The sequence below is a fragment of the Cydia amplana genome, chromosome 3, assembly GCF_948474715.1.
Source record: "Cydia amplana chromosome 3, ilCydAmpl1.1, whole genome shotgun sequence".
NCBI classification, from domain to species: domain Eukaryota; kingdom Metazoa; phylum Arthropoda; class Insecta; order Lepidoptera; family Tortricidae; genus Cydia; species Cydia amplana.
Window position 1 is genome coordinate 4808337 of NC_086071.1, and position 23871 is coordinate 4832207.

At 45.2% G+C, this 23871-nt stretch overlaps 1 protein-coding gene across 1 annotated transcript; it reads right to left on the minus strand.

The window, feature by feature from the left end:
- Positions 1-245: 245 nt before the first annotated feature.
- LOC134662649 (mitochondrial disaggregase-like) lies at positions 246-23112 on the minus strand. The gene is made up of 11 exons (XM_063518922.1): positions 22738-23112; positions 22558-22609; positions 21939-22134; positions 20105-20336; positions 14166-14406; positions 12811-12909; positions 10678-10810; positions 8532-8700; positions 5964-6102; positions 4142-4279; positions 246-444 (listed from the first exon to the last, which is right to left on the minus strand). The coding sequence occupies exons 1-11, from the start codon at positions 22976-22978 to the stop codon at positions 246-248; spliced, it is 1839 nt and encodes a 612-aa protein (XP_063374992.1). The 5' UTR covers positions 22979-23112.
- Between the last annotated feature and the right edge of the window lie 759 nt (positions 23113-23871).

The following is a 23871-nucleotide window of genomic DNA, read 5'->3' on the forward strand; positions in this document are numbered from 1 at the left end:
GCGACCGCCGAGCGTAGGTATGAAAAGTGAAGTACATACATGTGATTGACTTCTGTACTGTATCTATTTTGTGGTATTGGTCCCCGGTCACACGGCGAGGTCGAGCGGCGTGTAGTCGGTCTGGCGGGGCTTGCGCACGGCCATCTCTTGTACGACGACAAGAGCCTTAGGATGCCTATGGATTTTTTATTTTATGTGAAAAGACACTTACAAAGTCCCGTTCGAGTCGGTATTAGCGTCCGCGGTCAAACGGCCAGGTCTAGCGGCGTGTAGTCGGTCTGGCGGGGCTCGCGCACGGCCAGCGCGAGGCGGCCAGCGGCGGCGGTGACCAGCACGCAGCAGCCGCGCGCCAGCGCGCCGCGCTCCGCGGCCAGCGCCAGCTGGTTGACCAGCCGCCGCTCCACCTCGTGCTTGATCGAGCGCGCGCCGTAGTGCACGTCGTACCTGATGTACACAGACACATTTTCATTTATTTACCCCGACGTGTACGGGCTTACACGTAGTCAAAAATTCAAAACGATGTCGCTTCCCGTTGTCTGTCTGTCCCTATATATGTATGCTTAGATCTTTAAAACTACGCAACGGTATTGATGCTGTTTTTCCAAAATACAAGCCTTCTTGAGCTTACCGTGGGGCTTAGTCGATTTGTGTAAATGTCCATTAATAGATAGAGTGATTCAAGAGGAAGGTTTGTGTATAATTTGTTAACCCGTGCGAAGCCGGGGCGGGTCGCTAGTACTAATATAGTTTAATGCAATATAAAGCATATTCAATTGATACAGAGTGCATTTGCAAACATATTTGAAAACTAGATTTAACGCGGCCCACGCTTAACTCCTCATATCGACTGTAGCCCGTAGACCTGACCTGAAAAACCTGAGCCGTCGTATGAGGGCACAGACAAGGACATCCTCTAGACTGAGCATAGTAACGCTACCCCCTCTGCCACTTATACGGTAGTTTTACTCCATCTTCGAGTCAATCCCGTGCCGTGATTGGTCCGTGTCTTTGAACGGCACGGGATTCGCTCACCTCGTCCCCCCGCACCCCCGTATTTTTGGCAGCATCGGTTTCATGAAATAATTGCTCTAAACTCCGTCTAGAGGATTCCTAGTCTATGTATGAGGGCGACGCCAGAGCCTTCTATGCAGGCGTGATGTACATAATACCTACCCGTCGGCGAGCGCGCCCAGCACGCCGCCCTCCCAGCGCAGCTCCACGGTGTGCCTGCTGCTAGCGGAGCAGGTCTGCCCCCACACATGATGTACATAATACCCACCCGTCGGCGAGCGCGCCCAGCACGCCGCCCTCCCAGCGCAGCTCCACGGTGTGCCTGCTGCTAGCGGAGCAGGTCTGCCCCCACACATGATGTACATAATACCCACCCGTCGGCGAGCGCGCCCAGCACGCCGCCCTCCCAGCGCAGCTCGACGGCGTGCCTGCTGCTAGCGGAGCAGGTCTGCCCCCACACATGATGTACATAATACCCACCCGTCGGCGAGCGCGCCCAGCACGCCGCCCTCCCAGCGCAGCTCGACGGCGTGCCTGCTGCTAGCGGAGCAGGTCTGCCCCCACACATGATGTACATAATACCCACCCGTCGGCGAGCGCGCCCAGCACGCCGCCCTCCCAGCGCAGCTCGACGGCGTGCCTGCTGCTAGCGGAGCAGGTCTGCCCCCACACATGATGTACATAATACCCACCCGTCGGCGAGCGCGCCCAGCACGCCGCCCTCCCAGCGCAGCTCGACGGCGTGCCTGCTGCTAGCGGAGCAGGTCTGCCCCCACACATGATGTACATAATACCCACCCGTCGGCGAGCGCGCCCAGCACGCCGCCCTCCCAGCGCAGCTCGACGGCGTGCCTGCTGCTAGCGGAGCAGGTCTGCCCCCACACATGATGTACATAATACCCACCCGTCGGCGAGCGCGCCCAGCACGCCGCCCTCCCAGCGCAGCTCGACGGCGTGCCTGCTGCTAGCGGAGCAGGTCTGCCCCCACACATGATGTACATAATACCCACCCGTCGGCGAGCGCGCCCAGCACGCCGCCCTCCCAGCGCAGCTCGACGGCGTGCCTGCTGCTAGCGGAGCAGGTCTGCCCCCACACATGATGTACATAATACCCACCCGTCGGCGAGCGCGCCCAGCACGCCGCCCTCCCAGCGCAGCTCGACGGCGTGCCTGCTGCTAGCGGAGCAGGTCTGCCCCCACACATGATGTACATAATACCCACCCGTCGGCGAGCGCGCCCAGCACGCCGCCCTCCCAGCGCAGCTCGACGGCGTGCCTGCTGCTAGCGGAGCAGGTCTGCCCCCACACATGATGTACATAATACCCACCCGTCGGCAAGCGCGCCCAGCACGCCGCCCTCCCAGCGCAGCTCGACGGCGTGCCTGCTGCTAGCGGAGCAGGTCTGCCCCCACACATGATGTACATAATACCCACCCGTCGGCGAGCGCCCCCAGCACGCCGCCCTCCCAGCGCAGCTCGACGGCGTGCCTGCTGCTAGCGGAGCAGGTCTGCCCCCACACGTGATGTACATAATACCCACCCGTCGGCGAGCGCGCCTAGCACGCCGCCCTCCCAGCGCAGCTCGACGGCGTGCCTGCTGCTAGCGGAGCAGGTCTGCCCCCACACATGATGTACATAATACCCACCCGTCGGCGAGCGCGCCCAGCACGCCGCCCTCCCAGCGCAGCTCGACGGCGTGCCTGCTGCTAGCGGAGCAGGTCTGCCCCCACACGTGATGTACATAATACCCACCCGTCGGCGAGCGCGCCTAGCACGCCGCCCTCCCAGCGCAGCTCGACGGCGTGCCTGCTGCTAGCGGAGCAGGTCTGCCCCCACACGTGATGTACATAATACCCACCCGTCGGCGAGCGCGCCTAGCACGCCGCCCTCCCAGCGCAGCTCGACGGCGTGCCTGCTGCTAGCGGAGCAGGTCTGCCCCCACACGTGATGTACATAATACCCACCCGTCGGCGAGCGCGCCTAGCACGCCGCCCTCCCAGCGCAGCTCGACGGCGTGCCTGCTGCTAGCGGAGCAGGTCTGCCCCCACACGTGATGTACATAATACCCACCCGTCGGCGAGCGCGCCTAGCACGCCGCCCTCCCAGCGCAGCTCGACGGCGTGCCTGCTGCTAGCGGAGCAGGTCTGCCCCCACACGTGATGTACATAATACCCACCCGTCGGCGAGCGCGCCTAGCACGCCGCCCTCCCAGCGCAGCTCGACGGCGTGCCTGCTGCTAGCGGAGCAGGTCTGCCCCCACACGTGATGTACATAATACCCACCCGTCGGCGAGCGCGCCTAGCACGCCGCCCTCCCAGCGCAGCTCGACGGCGTGCCTGCTGCTAGCGGAGCAGGTCTGCCCCCACACGTGATGTACATAATACCCACCCGTCGGCGAGCGCGCCTAGCACGCCGCCCTCCCAGCGCAGCTCGACGGCGTGCCTGCTGCTAGCGGAGCAGGTCTGCCCCCACACGTGATGTACATAATACCCACCCGTCGGCGAGCGCGCCTAGCACGCCGCCCTCCCAGCGCAGCTCGACGGCGTGCCTGCTGCTAGCGGAGCAGGTCTGCCCCCACACGTGATGTACATAATACCCACCCGTCGGCGAGCGCGCCTAGCACGCCGCCCTCCCAGCGCAGCTCGACGGCGTGCCTGCTGCTAGCGGAGCAGGTCTGCCCCCACACGTGATGTACATAATACCCACCCGTCGGCGAGCGCGCCTAGCACGCCGCCCTCCCAGCGCAGCTCGACGGCGTGCCTGCTGCTAGCGGAGCAGGTCTGCCCCCACACGTGATGTACATAATACCCACCCGTCGGCGAGCGCGCCTAGCACGCCGCCCTCCCAGCGCAGCTCGACGGCGTGCCTGCTGCTAGCGGAGCAGGTCTGCCCCCACACGTGATGTACATAATACCCACCCGTCGGCGAGCGCGCCTAGCACGCCGCCCTCCCAGCGCAGCTCGACGGCGTGCCTGCTGCTAGCGGAGCAGGTCTGCCCCCACACGTGATGTACATAATACCCACCCGTCGGCGAGCGCGCCTAGCACGCCGCCCTCCCAGCGCAGCTCGACGGCGTGCCTGCTGCTAGCGGAGCAGGTCTGCCCCCACACGTGATGTACATAATACCCACCCGTCGGCGAGCGCGCCTAGCACGCCGCCCTCCCAGCGCAGCTCGACGGCGTGCCGCGCGCGCGCCTGCTCGGCCCAGCGCACCAGCTCCCGCTGCACCAGGCTCAGCAGCTCCTGCCGCGAGAACGGGAGGAAGTACCTGGATATAAGCAGCGGTCAGCGTTGTTACTTAGATTGAAGACCATGTAACATGTATTATTTGTTGGCATTCCAATAAAAAAAAAAAACAAAGTTGGACTCGCCCACCGAGGGTTCCGTACAAATTTAACTATTTATTTATTTGATTTTTTTACTACAGTTTTCAGATTTTTTCCTGTATTTATAATGTAAGTTGACATTACTTGCCATATTTCATAGTTCTAGGTAATCTAGGTCAACGGGAAGTATCTCTATCAAGTTCGATTCTCTTGACAATGTTGAAATATAAGTTTTTTCCGGCATAAACGGCCGTATCTTTTTTTTACGTTAACTTAGATTTTTTTTCACAGCTTCAAGGGACCTGAGTAGTGGTGAAGATTTTATTTATGTTCTTTTATGACTATTTTACATTGTAGGTATATATTATTATTGTGCGATGGAAAAGTCATTCTATAAAAAAAAAATTACGCGTTAAAAACAAAGTTTCGCAAACATTTTTAATGATAAACCAACCACAGCAGAAATCATCAGTTTTAGGAATGCCAGAGCCACAAAAGTATTTGATTGACCGGTCTAAGTCCTCTAAGTGTTTGGGTATCCTCGATTTGGCGACCCCTGCTCTAGATCAATCAGTATAAGATAACTTACACAATACAACTGAAGGTGGCAGGACCTGAGCCAATACTACCTCTGCCATTTGCCTGGCTCCGGAACATGCTGCGACATAACACCAAGGTAAAACACCAACAATACTGGTCTAACCTAGGCACCTGCAGGCAGGCGAAGGAACCCATCCCGACACTCAACCCTAGTCTGTCACGGAGGCTGCGACAGCTGAAGAGACCACAGCTCCGGCTTATAGCTGGGGCCATAACCGGCCACGCCTCATTTAACAAACACCTACTAACCCTACGTGTTACAGATAGCCCCCTCTGCAGGGCGTGCATGGAGGCAGAGGAGATAGCCGCCCACGTCATTCTCGAATGCCCAGGCACAAAATAGATACAGTACAGAAGTCAATCACATGTATGTACTTCACTTTTCATACCTACGCTCGGCGGTCGCTCTAGGGTTGTCAACTATGATTTATGCACAAAAAACTATCGTGATAGTGGCACTCGTATCTAGTAGTGGCCGGGGCGGGGTGCATATCTACCTACCTAACTGTTCTGTTTAACGTTAAAACGAACCATCGAAATACAAGCGGATACCTACTTACCTCTCTGAAACCACTGGTAGCTTAAAAAACGACAATTCACCGTTTAATGTTGAATTTAAACAACCGTCCACTGAACAGTTATAATAACTTTTTTTTTGTTTCTCCATTATTGCACAAAAAAGTTCACAGACGCGTGTCTCAAGCGGATGGCACTCGCGCTCGCACTGGTCCCAACCGGTCCGAGATATCGTGTCCGTGAGCAGTGTCTATGTGTGCGTTGCTCGAGCGCACTTTGTATGTAGATTGATTTCTGTACTGTATCTATTTTGTGGCCCAGGGGTGGCAGAATACCGGGCACAACACCTCGGCTCACCGGGGTCGCTCCCAGAAGTCGTCGGCAACGTCAAGGGTCTGCTAGGCTTCCTGGTAGAGCTGGGTTGGCAGGAATAGTGCCACCAACCCATCACGCAAAATAGGCGCAATAATATGACGTCGAGTTGCGGAAACCAAGCCCGCGAATACTTACACAATCTCGTTGATCCGTCCGAGGAACTCGTCCCGCCCGAAGTGCCGCTTGAGTATGGGCCGCACCACGCTGTCCTTGAACGTGCGGGACACTTCCAGCGCCTCGCCTCCCGCCTGCTCCTCGGCCGCCGTAGGCTCCTCTGTCAATGTCCAATGGGACAATAATATGGCGTATTAAGTCCGCCATATTGATTTTGTAATGACGTCACATAGCCTATGTCACCCGGGATGACGTAAGGATTCTAATGATATATTATACATCTAAATCGGTTAAGGCATTCTGAAGTTATCGTGGAATAAAGAAACTCACATAAATACATAAATATATACATACAAACATGAACGCTGAAAACAATACACTCTTTTTGTTTGGGCAGTCGTGTAAAAAAATACACGGTACGGATCCATTTCGTCGCTGGGCTTTTTCTAAAATAAATATCGAAAACCCGATTCTTTCAAATCTGGACATTCTTGGGCTCATTCTACTCAGAATCGACAGCACTCTCCATCCTACCATTAAAAAAATATGTCCCAAAATGTCCATTCCATTACGTCACGTTTTTAGTATGAGAAAATTTTTCACTTGTATGCAACGTGACGTAGTGGAATGTACAATTTTCATACAAAATTTTGGGACAATTTTTTTTATCATCAGGATTGAATATGCTAGTGATTCTGAATTGAAAGAACCCAAAAACACCAGGATCTGGGAGAATCGGGTTTTCAATATTTATTTTAGAAAACGCCCCGCTATACTTACTCAACCTCATATCTGCAACAATCATTTGATGGAAATGTCGCTTTTCTTTCGTTCGGAATACGGGTGTTTTTGTCATCAATGAGTGTTGCAGATACGAGGTTGAGTAAGTATAGCGGCGATTTCAGACATGTCGGACCCTCAAAGACAATGTTCACGGTGATAGGCGTGGCGTACAGTCAGCAGCAGAAGTTGCTAAGCGGGCCAGGTGTTCAAAATTATCTTGACGCGACTTTATTGTTAAGCGTATAAGAGCGTGTCAAGGTTATTTTGAACACCTAACCCGCTTAGCAACTTCTGCTGCTGACTGTACATAGGGTTAATGAAGACACTACAATGTTATTTTAATTAAGGTTGCAAAAATGACCACTACATCTGGGCTATTCGGTTGAAGGGATGGGAAGCGGATCCACCATATATAATTACATATACAGGGTGGCCAACTTGGAGGTATACAATTTAGTTTTCCCGCCATCTTGTTTTGGCGGCAAATATGACAGTTGTTGCATGAAATAGCACATTGTGCAACGTGGGGGGTAAGTGAAATATTGTACGAGAGTCTATACAGGGTGCCCAGTAATTAGTGGATAACCTTCTAACCACCGACAGAGCACCTTAGGCTGGTCCAGAAAATGCACTTATAGGTCTAGTAAAAGTTTCGCGGTTTTGGAGATAATCGAACTTTTCTGTCTTTTTTAATGGCTAGCTCCATACTTCACTTTAATCACAATCTAGGCCATATCTTTGTCTGTAAAGATGTAATTAGCGTGTGTGATACCATTTTAGAATCAGTATTAGATAAACTATTTTTAAGAAAGTTGGCCATTCTGTTCTCCATACATTTTTTTTCACCACAAACGATCAAACTTATTGAAATTTTTTAAGAAAAATTGATTGGAATTTTTTGTGTGGCCACCATAAAGCGACAACCATAGGTGGGAACGAAAGCTCCGATCGCTGTGTCTCGCTCCAACCTATGGTTATCGCTGCCACCATCGCAAGTTGCTCAATGTCGTGGCCACGACACGACAGCCGCAAGCTGGAGTGAATTAAAGACTCGAGTAACAATATTTTACCCCCGGAGTTACACACAATGTTTTTCATCACACTTGCGAAGAAAAAACTAAATTTTTCTTTAATTCAATATATAGACTCTCGTACAATATTTCACTACCCCCCACGTTGCACAATGTACTATTGTGTAGATACGGCAAATTAGTTATGGAACATTTTATAAGACGGCCACGTGTAACGCGGCACGAGCCACAATAGAAACATTAAAAAGAACGTTTCCCGGTCGATTAATTTCGAGAAACAGTGACATTGATCGGCTCACAAGATCGCCTGATTTAACAGCTCCTGACTTTCTTCTGTGGGGAAATGTCATGAAAAATGTTCACATCTGCCATGCTGCTAGAAGTGGACATTTGTCTGACATAATTTTCCATATTTAATTCTCGGCCCTAAATACTATATTTAACAAGAAATACTAAATAACTTTTATATTTCATAGAATAAAATGACACAACTAAAGTGTATACCTGTTATTTGGGCACCCTGTATAAACCATGTGTCATGTGACGTAGGTGCAGTGTGGTGTAGTATATACTTAGTACGTAAGCATTGCATATAAAAACATGTATCTTGCCCAATTAGATCAGAATAAATCATGATCTTCATCGAAGCTGTTGTTTGATTAACGCCGTCCGTACATGGCGACCCTGCCTTTTAAGGCAGCGGTGTCGTTCCGCGAGTGCAAGGTTGAATTAAGACGTGAGGACTAAATAAACTATACTACACCACAGCAGGTACCTCCGTGCGCGGTGACGGTTCCCTTGGCGCGCAGCTGCGCCTTGGCCTCGGCCTCCCGGCGAAGCTTCAGGCCGTACTGCGCGATTTCGTCCGCGGCCAGGTTGGACGTCATCACGAACACGGCGTTCTTGCACTCGATCAGCTTGCCCTTGCCGTCCGTCAGTCTACCCTGCGATATCGCATACAGATACATTACTGTTGGGACAAACAGAGCCATTCCACCGCCTCACACCTCATCAAGAGGAGCTTTTTTAGGGTTCCGTACCACAAAAGGAAAAAAACGGAACCCTTATAGGATCACTCGTGCGTCTGTCTGTCCGACCATTCTTCCCCCCTCCTCTATCTCCGAAACTACTGGGTCTAAAATTTTGAAAAAAAATACACAAAATAGTTCTTTACCTATAGATGACAGGAAAACCTATTAGAAATGTGCAGTCAAGCGTAAGTCGGACTTAATGTACGCAACCCTTGGAACGCGAGTCCGACTCGCACTCGACCGGTTTTTTATTTATTATTTTAGCTGAAAGTGTTCCAGCTGCGTTCGCGTCATGCGAGTCCGACTCGCACTCGACCGGTTTTTTATTTATTATTTTAGCTGAAAGTGTTCCAGCTGCGTTCGCGTCATGCGAGTCCGACTCGCACTCGACCGGTTTTTTATTTATTATTTTAGCTGAAAGTGTTCCAGCTGCGTTCGCGTCATGCGAGTCCGACTCGCACTCGACCGGTTTTTTATTTATTATTTTAGCTGAAAGTGTTCCAGCTGCGTTCGCGTCATGCGAGTCCGACTCGCACTCGACCGGTTTTTTATTTATTATTTTAGCTGAAAGTGTTCCAGCTGCGTTCGCGTCATTACGTCTACTTTTCTCGTTTGTGTTGCGCGTGCCGCGACCGCTGCTGGGAACCATCGCGAACGCGGACTTCTGGCCGAAAAATGTGGTATTTCAGCGGTTCCGTGGGAATCTGCACACTCCTACACCGGAACAGGCTACGTTAGAGAAAACTGTGTCGCCCAAATTATTTTTAGTGTTCCGTACAAAACTTTGTTCACGGAACACTTATGTTACAGAACAGTTAAATGGGTTTTTCTGAGACCGTTTGACGAAGATACCTAAAATTTGGAACAGTTATAGCAATAACCACCACTAATACTAAAGTAAATAAGTCAAAACTACTTATTTCTTATTTTAGGGGGAAATTTGGGGAGTTGAGACTAACCTGATTTTATTATTATCTAGCTTTTTATTCTTGTATATTACAGTGAAACCTGGTTAAGTGGGACCTGGATAAGTGAGAAACCTCTATAGCTGGGACTCATTGTGCGGTCCCGACATTTTAGCACTGAATTTCCTCTGTTAGTGAGATAAAACGAACCTCTATAACTGGGATTAGCTGTTGTGATTTTATAGTCACATTTACCTCTATAAGTGAGACAGAGAGTGTATTTTACCTCTTTTACTGAGACTATATTTATAAGATTACATTTTCCTAATTGTTTTTTTAGAATTGTATAGGAATTGACCTCTGTATCTGAGATAACGTCAATCTATGACCTCTCTAACTTGGACTTTATTGATCAATTTCCGTATTATTACTAACTCTTAGTCTATGCACAAATTCCGCATTTGCTTAATTGTGTCTAAACGACTTCAAGTTTAATTTAGTTACTTTATGTAGTTAAAACTATCGAAACGAAAGCTGAAATTTTGATAAGTAACACGAATAAACAGATTTTCATTTAATACATTTCTAAGACGCAATGAAGTCCGTATCAAATTTAATTGAAAAAATCTATCCTTTGGTGAATCATTCAAAATAAATTCAAAGAAATATTTAAACAGACTTAAAAAATATTTAGGGACAAGGATTATTTTACCTTGTTTATTTTTAAAGATAATTACAAAATACCTTATTAACTACCTCTATAACTGAAATATATCCTCTATTCTCACCTCTATTAATGGGACCCTCTGTAAATGAGACAGACATTTATTTGTACCTGGCTAACTGAGAGCCTGGGTAAGTGAAATACCTCTTTAAGTGAGACAAATCTGCTCGTCCCTTGAAGTCGCACTTATCCAGGTTTCACTGTATATTGTATGTTAGTCTGTAAGGAAAATAAACGATATTTAATTTAGTAGATGTATACCTCGTCAAAGAGCTGTAGCAACACAGTGAGCACGTCCGGATGCGCCTTGTCGACCTCATCGAACAGCACCACCGCGTCCGCGCGCCGCGCCAGCGCCCGCGTCAGCTGCCCGCCCTCCTCGTGCCCCACGTAACTGGCAACACAGCCAACACAGGTTCAATACAAATAATAGTATAGGTGAACCAGGATCTATTGAGGGTGCGCCATGTTACGGAAATTTGTTGGTACTAATTTCTAGCAATGGCAACAATTTTAATAATAGACAACATCTACCCTCTATGATAGTTGTCAATATTGACAATGTAAACATTGCTTTGTCTAGTTTCGTGTGAATTATTATTAGACTGCAATAATCATGCCGAAAGTTTTAGATTTTACAGAGAAAAAAGTTGTAAATAGTGTATATAGTTATTTATTGGAAAAAAACGTGCGGGAGAGAAATTTCTTCCATTAGAAAACATAACGAAATTAGCATCTGAATTGACGGGTAAGTTTCAAACTTATGGACAAATGTCACTATAGTCAGGTCGTCACGATTTGGTTGATGTCTTGTAATAATGTTATTTGTAAAATTATCTATATAAATTCTTACTTATAAATCTTGCGTTACTTATTGACTTTACGCTATTCATTTTATCTAAATCGAGTCAGCCATTTAAGCGTAAAAACCGAAGATATATCCAAACATCAAACTTCGCACTTATTAAAGTTGTCGGACTAAAATAAAAATCATCTGCCAATTTCCATTGTCCCCACTATACAAATTGTTGCTATATAAAATTCAAAACGAGCGCCCTCATGACAATACTCCCAAAGTTCTGGTTTACCTATACATTATTGTCGAGGTTCGGAAGTAGCTACTTGCAGGCTGTGGATTCGTTTTAAACGGACGACCTTGGGAGTCCGTTTAATTGAATCCGAAGCCAGCATCATATATAGTGCTTTTCTCAAAAATGGTGCAAGAAATAGAAATATTTTACAGAAGCAACGTTCTAATTTTCACAGAGAAAAGTAAAACCATTAAAAAGATTTGCTTGCCGCCTTTAAAAAAAAGAAGTGTATTTTTCTGCGGAAAATACGCCAATGTATTTGAGACACCTAAATAGTCGCGGTACCAACATTATAATAATAAGTGCTGATCATCTGTTTGGCTTAGGGTTTGCACGACGGATCCGAAATGTATGGGAGGATCCGCGGATCCGGATCCAGATCCGGATAATTTCATACATTTCGGATCCGGATTGCAAACCCTAGTTTGGCTGTTTAATGGACCTATGCCTTCATTTGATATGGCCATTTAAAGTTTTAAATAGTTTGGAACTCGTTAAATAATGGAATTTGAATGCAACATTGCAGTCCCGAAATCGAGACTGCAATGTTTTTAACTTTTTAATTTTTAGAATGACCATAAGCTACGCACTTCGCGACTTATTTTTTAACCGGCAACGTCGACTTTCCCGTCTATTTTTGAGAAAATTTTATTGCAGCTTTGAGTTGCCTATTACACAACACTGGTATTTGGCTCTCAAAAGTACGTTTCCCTGTGTCTCAAGAGCCAATTGGTAAGGTCAGCTCGCAAGCGGGCATTTTCACTTAACTGTGCACCTTAAAGCGCGACTTAAGTCGTGTTTCAGTAACGTCTAACCGTTACATTCCTGACAAAATGTATGGGATCTGACATTGACCGTCAGTTTTGTAACGATTGCTAACTGGCCGTTAAAGGTGCACAGTTGAGTGAAAATGCCCAAGCCCCAAAAATTAACACTGTGTTCTAAGACCATTGAAAACACCATTTGTTGCATTGACGTATATCTCAGGACGGGCCTTACGGGCACTAACAATTTTACTAGTTCAGCGGTGTCACTCACGAATTCGAGCCAATCGTGCACTAGATGCGAACTCATCAACCAATCGCGTTGTAGCGTCACACCGCTGTACTGGCCCCATTCATGCCCCATTCTTATTGCCCGTTAGGCCAGTCCTGAGATATACGTCAATGATTTGTTGTTACTCCGGCTGGCTCTTCCTTTCAAAAGTTTGCAGACCCCTGAGTTATATCAATCGTTTTAGCCTCTAGCCATATTTACATAGTAAATGACCACGTCAGCTTGAAGTCGTTTAGTTAGTCCTTACCCCGGAGGAGCACCAATGAGTTTAGCCACCTCATGTTTCTCCTGGTACTCGGACATGTCCAGCCGAATGAACGCCGCCGGGTCATCGCGGTGCATGTACCTGCAATACACCATTGTCATATACAGGATGGCCCATTTAGATCGGTCAGTATGGGAAAATCTGAAACTATAAGACATACGACGATCTCTTCTTAGGAACCATGTCATCGATTTTAGTAACAAGAAAAACTGCATTCATACATTTAATTTTTTTTTATGTAAAATGTATTGAAAGAAATGGTGGCCATTTCGAAAACATATTAAAATAAATTAAAGGATATGAATACAATGCATTTTATTCATTTCAGACATCATGTTTCATAGTAACATTTACTGCTTAAGACCTACACAATCGATATCTAAATAGAAATAATTTTAGATATTTTTTTTCAAAACGTCCGGGTTCGATTCCCGAGCTGAGTACACATTTTTTTTTATGTATGAATGCAGTTTTTCTTGTTACCAAAATCGATGACATGGTTCCTAAGAAGAGTACGTCGTATGTCTTATAGTTTCAGATTTTCCCATACTGACCGATCTAAATAGGCCACCTGTATATGCTTCGTAAAGACAGGCCTCGGGCACTACGAAGTGGGCCAGTTCGTTGGTGTCAAAATCGCGTTTGTGACACCAATGCGATCCAGTTGTGAGCCAAACTAGGAACGCAGTGAGAAGTTATCACGCATATCCAGGGGTCCCTTTGTTGCACATAAAGTTTTAAGTCATAATGTACTGTTTTTCATATAATCACTAGTCCTAAAACTGAAACCGTTAACTTTTCAGGATTTTCGTAAGGTTATCCTATAGATAGGTAAGGTTAGGTTTGTTTTATGGCAATCCTGAAAAGTTACGCCTTTCTAAACCAAACAAATCATGACTAAGGAAAATACGAACAAACAATACATTATGACTTAAAACTTTTTGGGAAACAATAGAGACCCGCCATATCCACCTATTTATTATTATTTATTATTTATTTAAACTTTATTGCACAATACAAGAAAGTACAAATGGCGGACTTAATGCCATAAGGCATTCTCTACCAGTCAACCATTGGGCCAAACAGAAACTTACAATTGGTGCGGAAGAGAAAATCTGTACAGAGATATAAAAGTCACTATTTGTCTCGTGAAAGGGTGTAAAAAATATTACAGAAAATAAAAAGAACTGATGGGATCTTTTATCATCAGTAATGGGCGGACGACGGATGCAATATACGTCAAAATCATGTCAAATGATATACGTAATTGAAATTGGTTTAAATAAGACAATCATCAGCAAGTAATTTTAGAATACATAACAAAATGTTTGACTAACCTGGCGAGTTGCTTAGCCAGCTCAGTCTTCCCAATCCCCGAGCTCCCCAAGAACAAGAAAACCAGCGGGTGTTCCTCGTCAGACCATCCGTTTTCCTTCCGCCTGACGGCCGCCGCCACGGTCTCGATAGCGGCCGCCTGGCCCACTATGAACTGCTTCAGGCGTTGCTCGAGTGGGAACCTGCGCCGTTCCTCGGCTGCGGCGGCCGCTAGCTTCTCTTCCCAGCGAGCTGAGTGCTCCACTGTTAGTTAAGGATCCGGTTATATTTAAATGTTCAAGCTATGTTCAATTTTAGCACGTAATTACTGTAATTAGGGTTCCGTACCCAAAGGGTAAAAACGGGACCCTATTACTAAGACTCCGCTGTCCGTCCGTCTGTCCGTCTGTCACCAGGCCGTGATAGCTAGACAGTTGAAATATTCACAGATGATGTATTTCTGTTGCCGCTATAACAACAAATACTAAAAACAGAATAAAATAAAGATTTAAGTGGGGCTCCCATACAACAAACGTGATTTTTGACCGAAGTTAAGCAACGTCGGGCGGGGTCAGTACTTGGATGGGTGACCGTTTTTTTGCTTGTTTTGCTCTATTTTATGTTGATGGTGCGGAACCCTCCGTGCGCGAGTCCGACTCGCACTTGGCCGGTTTTTATTTTTAGGTTGCCATAGCGAAAACCTTGTCATCGAGTTATAAAAATATTTTATGTGATAATTAAACATTTAATTTTATGTCTTTAACTCAGTTTTTATAACCCATAAAATAAGAAAATATTATAAGATGGATTAGTAGGGTCATGCCCTCCCATTCCGAAGGCCGTATAATTCTTTTTAAATCGATATCATAGATGGCGCTATATGTCACAATCGGCGATAACGAAATTTTTATCTTACAGATTAAGATGTATTAAGAGACATTTAAAGTGTCATAAATTAAAAACATTATAAATGAAATACAAACATTAATAACAACACGAATTCAATGCATTCATTTTCGAAATTTGAAATCACAATTATATCGCGACTGACTACGTTATGAACAACAGCGCAGGACAGTTATGTGGAGCTGTCGAAGTAATATTGAATATTCTCACTAGATGGAGCCACCACGGTTCTAATATGTGGAGTTTGATTTAGAATAATTACATTTGAGTTATGAATTACGAAATTTAGTACATAATGTAAAAAAAATAGATCGGTCAATAAACAGGCCTACTCTAAATGAGTACCTATTTTTTTAAAAGTAGGCCTGACGTTAAAATATAAATTAAAAAAACTCGTAAGCCGATGTTTTTCAAAAGAAATGAATGCTTTGTTTTTAAACACAATGCAAGTTTTTATTTCGCTTGATGTCCAAGTCAAACGCACATTTTACTCCTTTATTGACCGACGCGTTTGCGAAGGTCTCCGTTTTAACTCGCGCCAAATTTCGTTTGAGGAGAACGTTCTCCTCGGTTTAATTCTCAACCGATTCTCATCAAATTTTGTGACCAGATTCTAGGATAAAATAGTTTTTTTTTTAATGTGATTATTTCAAAATTGCGGAAACAAATATGTAGTCGTATCAATATTATAAGAGCATTTCTTTTCTTTTTCAGATATATTTACAGTGCTTGGCAAAAATGTAGAAATGTTGTATAGGCGGTATTTAGATATGTATGTAGGTTTTTACTCGAATATAAGTAGCCAAATTTCGTCAAATTGGCTAAGTGCTATCATGGCGCAGTTTGCAAACAGTTGCTTTGATGCATGGAGGTTCCAAGTTCGAACCCCAGTAAAGTGCGCTGCTAACTTTTTGTAAATTTTTACACTTATATTATTGTATTATGTATTATTATTTGTGCAAAGCACGGGTTAAACGTATTCGTTTCATTTTTCCAATCTTTTATAAACTTTTTGTTAATTTAGTTTTTCTAAATAATTCTAAACGGCGTACCCATATATTTTTTATTCAGTTTTAAGCTATGCTCGCGAGGTCTACAGTTTATTAATTTCCTTGTTGTAAACGATGATCGGCTTAAACCGCGAAAATCGAAGTTTGTAAACTTCATGAGGTAGAACAAACTAAATTGACAGCGATTTTGATAACACAGACTATGCAAGTGTTCTTTTAATTACATAATCTAATAGAAGTTTGATGTTTAAAATAACACTAATAAAATATGCTTGGTATGACTCATGCAACTATCTCTGTCACTCGAATTACAACTTAATGTGAGTAAAAGAGCCCAAAATTTGCAATATTCGGTGTTCGCGGGTCGCGGGGCCTGCCTAGTCGAATTTTTGTTGACGGACAGACTCCGACAATGACTGCACTCATGACTACGACGGGAAGTATGGGGGTGGTCATGATTTGGTCATGGACTGGCCACGGTGTGACATGTGAGTTATCCTTGAAAAAAATGCTACCTAGGTGTTCGTATTTCCAATGCAAGGTCATGACCGCCATGACTGGTCAAAAGTCGATGTTTCGCTTCTAAACTGAACACAGTGCGCGTTTGCAAACTTGAATTGACAATACGGTGTGTTATATCTATAGGTTTGTATTTATTTTTAATTTAATACGAGTACTTATGTCCTCAATCGCTCCAGCGTCTCAAGGCCGCACAGCGACGTGCACACGCACACTCGGATTAAGTACTAATTGTAAGGTGCGTCTGTGTGCTTACGAAAACTACCATACAACTAGGTACATAGGCGTGAACGCTGAACGCCACAGTCATTCGTGCCGTCCTCTTCTTCTTTCTAATAGGAGCGACAGGGACAGCATGCACGGTTTGAAACTTCTAACAGTTCTAACCATGTTAATAAAAGAGGGACGGGCAATATATCTCGCCGCGAGATACTGTCGTGCCTATCATGGGCTAGCCCGGCTGTAAATATTTGTTTTTAGTGCAAATATTTCCTTTTTGTATTTTAAAATACTACAAAATAAATCGTGTTACTGCCGTTTGTACGAGAATGTAAATTTTTAACATGAAATAAATGTTTAATAAATAAATAAATATTATAGGGACATTCTTACACAAATTGACTAACGATACAAATGTGTAATATACAATTAATACTTAAATACACAGAAAATATCCATAACTCAAGAACAAATATCTGTCTCATTATATAAATAAATAACACTTTATTTTCAATATAAAAAAATCGATCGAGTAGGTAATTCAAGGTAACTTTTTTTGTAACGTTGTGGACCTGCTACTTACGGGTTAAACACCCTGACCATGGAAACCGGCATACCCTTATTATTTTCCCTCCTCTTTTTTATTTCTGAGACTTGGTGCGCGACTGACACTATCAATAGCTGGCGCGCTCGAGTAACATTTTTAATAACTAATCCGTTTTGTATATATATTTTCTTAGGTACAGTCAGCAGCAGAAGTTGCTAAGCGGGCGAGGCGTTCATAATTACCTTGACGCGCTCTTATTCACTTAACAATAAAGTCGCGTCAAGATTATTTTGAACACCTCGCCCGCTTAGCAACTATTGCTGCTGACTGTACATGATAGGACAAGTACGGCTACCATTAATTGACATTTGACTTTTACGCCACCGACTGCGTGAACTCGATCGCACCAATACATCAATGCGAGTGCGAGCGAGATAGACTGCGATCGACTTCATGCAGTCGCTAGCGTACCTAAACGTCAAATGCCAACTCATGATAGCCGTAGCGAATAAGCTACAAAACTTTTAGTAGTTAAATAAAAAAATGAATAAATCGGAAATACAATTAGTTTATTTATTAATTTAAAAGCATGGCAAAAAAAACGTTACACACATTTTTTATTGCAATATTACGAAATAGAATGTAAAACACGCAAAGCAACGTACATATATGGGGCATTATCTATGAAAAGGGACCTTATTGTCGATGGCGATTACGCCGCACAGCGTCGCGCGGCATTGTATTTATATCAGAGCATCGTTAATAACGGCGTAAGCGCCATCGACAATAAGGTCCCTTTTCATAGATAACGTCACATATGCTACTTAGGACGGTGCGCTTTTTTAGTATGGGATTGGCGGATTGGGTATCTGCATGTACTATGTAAGTACTAGTATTTTATGGGGCATTATCTATGAAAAGGGACCTTATTGTCGATGGCGCTTACGACGCACGGCGTGGCGCGGCATTGTATTTATACCGGAGCATCGTTGATAACTATGTAGGCGCCATCGACAATAAGGTCCCTTTTCATGGATAACGTCACATATGATCTGTGATCCTTACAAAATACCTACTCCTTCCTTTCCTATATACATGGTCTTTTTAGGGTTCCGTACCCAAAGGGTAAAAACGGGACCCTATTACTAAGACTCCGCTGTCCGTCCGTCCGTCCGTCTGTCTGTCACCAGGCTATATCTCACGAACCGTGATAGCTAGACAGTTGAAATTTTCACAGATGATGTATTTCTGTTGCCGCTATAACAACAAATACTAAAAATAGAATAAAATAAAGATTTAAGTGGGGCTCCCATACAACAAACGTGATTTTTGACCGAAGTTAAGCAACGTCGGGCGGGGTCAGTACTTGGATGGGTGACCGTTTTTTTGCTTGTTTTGGCTCGACTCGATATTTGTTTATGGTGCGGAACCCTCCGTGCGCGAGTCCGACTCGCACTTGGCCGGTTTTTTATTTCATAATAAATCTAAGAAAATACCGCGTAGTATTATATCTATATCTCTAGGTACTAATATGGGGCATTATCTATGAAAAGGGACCTTATTGTCGATGGCGCTTACGCCGCACGGCGTCGCGTGGCCTTTTATTTATATCTGAACATCGTCAATAATGGCGTAAGCGCCATCGACAATAAGATCCATTTTCATAGATAACGTCACATATATATTTAGATTTTAATATGCGCATATTTTTTCAAGTTATTACTTTCGATTTTATTTAACGGACGTTAAAAATAGATTGTTTCGTCGGCGCGACCTTGGGCTTTGGGCCTCTCAAGGCCATGTGGACGGCACGCGGCAATGCAACGCTTAGCTCCAAGAATTATTTTATTAAAACAGATCATACCGCAATGCCGTGTTCTTTCTGCCCTAATGTGAAGCATAGGTACCTACTAGATACCTTCAAACCAGCATAAGAGTCCTCTTTGATTATGCATTATTATTGTGTATCTCAAAGTCACAGTTATGCTGGTTTACCCGAACGCTTGTCGTGCTGATCGACCTGTGATTTGTAACGAAACTTTGACGCCTTCGCCTATACTAAAGTAGGTACCCATTCAAACTTCTATTTACAATACAAAAAAATTAACAAAAAAATTAAAAAGTCAAATTGATTTCATAATCGTAAATTATGATATGTAAATAAATTTCAATTTTGTCGCCGATGGCTGAGACGCCATCTAGTAATGATTGACCTTAAAAATGAATGTGATGTGTAGGTTTAGTCCGTGAAAGCTACAACAGATGTCGCGCGAGAGGTGTTTTGACGCCATTTCAACGCATGTTTGTCGTAAGAGTTTTATTAGCTCCGAGGGGCTCCGTGCGCCATCTAGTTTGTTACTGTGAACTAAAAAATTGCCTACAAGTATTTGCTACTTAGGACGGTGCGCGTTTTTAGTATGGGATTGGGTATCTGTACTAGTATTATATGATCTGTGGTAGGGTGGAGAACGGCAGGATGAAGATAGTAGTCCGATTGAGCAATCAAACTGTAGTTTTAAGGAGTCCACTGATTAACAGTCCGCCGGACGATATCGGCCTGTCAGTTACAACAAAAATTTGACAGCTTCGAACAACTGACAGGCCGATATCGTCCGGCGGACTGGTAATCAGTGGGCCCCTTTTGTAATCAGTAGCGATTTCCGTGTTCAATTGTAATTTTGAATTTGACACGTTGACAATTGACCTATTGACAATTTGGGCACTTAAAAACAGCGTTTCAAATAAATAGTTGGATACTAGCCAATGAGGTCCCTCGTAGGAGACGGGTCTTTCGTATAGTGCAGCGCGCGGCGGCCGGCGTGGTCGCGCGCGGTGGGGTCGGCGCCGGCGCCGAGCAGCGCGGCGGCGGCGCCCGCCGAGTCCGCCAGCGCGGCGTAGTGCAGCGCCGTCCAGCCGAGAAACGAGGCGCGAGAGTTCATGGACGAGCAGAACTCGTCCTCGCGCCGCTGCATCGCTTCCAAGGGGTGCAAGCCCTAACATTGCTTAGCATTAAGCCCTTGCTACACGGTCGCCGACAAGCCCCTCAGACCGCGTGGCCTTGGTCTGGACGGACCGTGTAGACAGTTGTTTCCAACAGGGATGTTGCGGATGCCGATTTTTTGACATCCGCGGATGCGGATTTTTAAAGGCTCACATCCGCGGATGCGGATGTCAAGATAGTACCATAAAAAACGTCAAATATTACATTTTAGTAATTTTTATTTCAAAAAACCAGCCAAGTGCGAGTCGGACTCGCGTTCCAAGGGTTCCATACATTAAGTCCCACTCACGCTTGACTGCTCATTTCTAATAGGTTTTTTTGGTTAATGACTAAATTACCTAGCAGTCTAGCACTTACGCCGATGCTAAGACGTTCCTGTACCGACCTGTTCCACATCCGCATCCGCATTAAATCCGCATCGATTTTATGCGGATGCGGATGCGGTTGCGGATGTTGAAAATAATGCGGAAGTTCCGCGGTTGCGGATGCGGATGCGGATATTCGCAACATCCCTGGTTTCCAACAAAATTTGACCAAAACTGACCAAGGTCAGACCAAGGACAGACGGTTAGAAGGCTTGTCGGCGACCGTGTAGCAAGGGCTTTAATCCACACAGCAGTAATGAGCAAATAGAAACTGAAAGTAATTACTAAGTTCATAAAATAACAAATGTAAACTGTAAGTTGTTCATAAGATGATCAACAAAGATGACTGCTTGCGAGCTGAGCAGCAGAGGGCCTACCGCGAACCACGTTCGACGTGTTCCCTCTCTGTCGCACTAGTAAATTCGTACGTAAGTGTGCTTGCTGGCTGTTGTTTTGATATCGATAGGGATACTTGGGAGGAGCTCGCGTGCGATCGCGATGAATAGAGGGGTACCATCGCGAAAGGTCGCGACCATTCGCATGGTTCCAAGACTTTACCCGAAAACGCGCAGAGACACAATCCACCTGATGATACTGCCGACATGGCTCCCTACTTCTGCTGCCACAAATGCGGTCGTAAATGCCGGTCCCGCATTGGCTTATACAGCCACGAGACGTTGTTCCTCGTTTACAGAAGCTGCATAAATCATGTGTCAAGATGTTAAAGGCCTGGCCCCAATTTCACCAAGGTGACAATTGTAAAACATCACTGTTGCTAACGTCACTGGCATCCATGGGCTGCGGTTACCGCTTACCATCGGGTGGGCCGTATTCCTGTTTGCCACCATCAGTGTATTATTAAAAAAAAAAATTATATCGGAAAAAACAGATATTTCTCTTACCAAGTTTCTGACAATTGTCACAAGAAACACGACAATTGTCACATAATTCCGACACAGAACTAATTTCCTGTCAAGAATTGCCGACAATTCTTTTAAATCTTGTGACAATTGTCAAAAACTTGGTAAGAGAAATGTCTGTTTTTTTCCCATATAATAAAGTTTTTTTAAATAATACACTGATGGTGGCAAACAGGAATACGGCCCGCCCGTAACCGTAGCCCATGGATGCCTGTGACGTCAGCAACAGTGATGTTTTACAATTGTCGCACCTGTCACCGTGGTGAAATTGGGGCCAGATGATGACGTGTTTATAGGTGTGACGAGTACCTGCTGCTGCGCGGCGGCAGAGGCGCCCGCGTACTTCTCCTGCAGGTCGGGGCGCGCGCCGAGCCGGAGCAGCTCGGCGACGGCGGCGGGCTGGTCGTTGGCGGCGGCGGCCATGAGCGCCGTCCAGCCGAGCGCGTGCCGCCGGTCGGCGCCGCCGCCCTCACGCCCGCGACCCTCCTTTGCTGCTTCTACTTGCCTACAAATTACATTCTTGTTCAAGGCAATGAGGTTTAAGGTTAAAAATATAGGAAGGGAAGAAACACAATTTAGAGAAGAAGAAGAAGTGCTAATATAGGGTTCAACCATAAAAATATTAATAATAAATTACATTTATTTGTCCTTAAAAATTTGTACAACATTTGGGGATATTAAAGAGATAACAATACAAATTAGATGCTAAGACAGGATCCCCACTCGGCATACAAACTAAAACTACAACTAAAAGAGTGCCAGTGTCATATACAATGGTTTTTTTTTTAAGCGATGGCAGTACCATCCGTGTTAAGCTTAACATGTTAATCCCCATTTCTGGCAGCACCTAACAGTGTAACATAGACAAGATTATGATGACAATGAAATTCTGCAGTAAAACAATTTAGTGTGTGTGATCTTGTCGTACCTGCGAATCTCTTGTAAATTGCCAAGTCGAGCTGCTTTGAAAAATCTTTTTTCTGTAATTTAAACAATTTTTCCGTTAAATTTTCACAAGGTATATAACAAATTCACAATTACTTAATAATTCAATTATGGATGACCGTTTTTTCTATGAAGCTTTGTATTAATAAAAGAAGAAACGTACCATTATATTGATGGTCGGCAGCCACAAGCGCCAGACCGATTGTAGCCACTCCGACGACAGCGCGCGCGTTAGTAAAGCGCTCGCCAGCATGTTCGCCGCCGGCGCCGTCGCCGCCGGATCCCGCGCCGGCCGCGCCGCTGCCGCCCACCGGCCGCCGGGCTAACACCGCAGCGAGCCGGATCGCGCGCCGCATAGTTCGCAAGTTACTCCTCACAATTTGCATCCCAGACATTTTTAACATTCAGCTTGACAATTGCTTTCTTGTAAACTCTTATGCTTGAGTGACTTATTGGTATGCAGCAAAATTGTAGGTAGCATTGTGAATTGTTTTTTCAAATTATTAGCGTATATTTTCCATTTTGATTCTCGATTTTGTTATTTTTGTTACATCAGTGTTTCTCGAAAGAAATCATCATGAAATGACAATTTGACAATGACATGACATTGACACTGACACTTGACAGTGAAAAATAATCATAGATCCTATAGAAGTGGTATACGCGTGCCTCCGTGAGGGACAAAACATAGGCAATGCGTCACTATAATTGGTCGAATTTATTTGCTGATTCAGATCCATTTAAAATACTAGATTCATGAAAATAATGAATATTGGCTGGAGCTGTATCTGTCAAATATTTGAAAAAAAATGTCTCCCGCGTCATGTGCCTCTATAGATTTGACAATTTGCCTTATAGCCTTAACACACTACCGCACCGCATCGCGACCTTGGTGCCAAAGAGTAGTATAATATATATATATGAGAATCCGCATCCGCATCCATAAGTGAGAGCGAGAAAGATATATTCCTTTCTCTCTCTCACTTATAAGTGTGGCGCACCAAGGTCGCGGTGCGGTACTGCGGTAGTCTGCTACGGCTTTTACTGGTCAAGCAAATCTTGTCAGTAAAAAAAGGCGCGATATTAAAATTGTTTATGGGACGATATCCCTTTGCTCCCGCATTTTTCAAATTTGCCGCCTTTTTCTACTGACAAGATCTGCTTGACCAAGTATATATTTAGCCCCCTCCTCCCCCACGAGTGTGTAGGGGATTTTAAATCAATTTAAAGCTATAGATGGTCAAGCACATCTTGTCAGTAGAAAAAGGCGGCAAATTTTAAAAATGTAGTCGCGTAG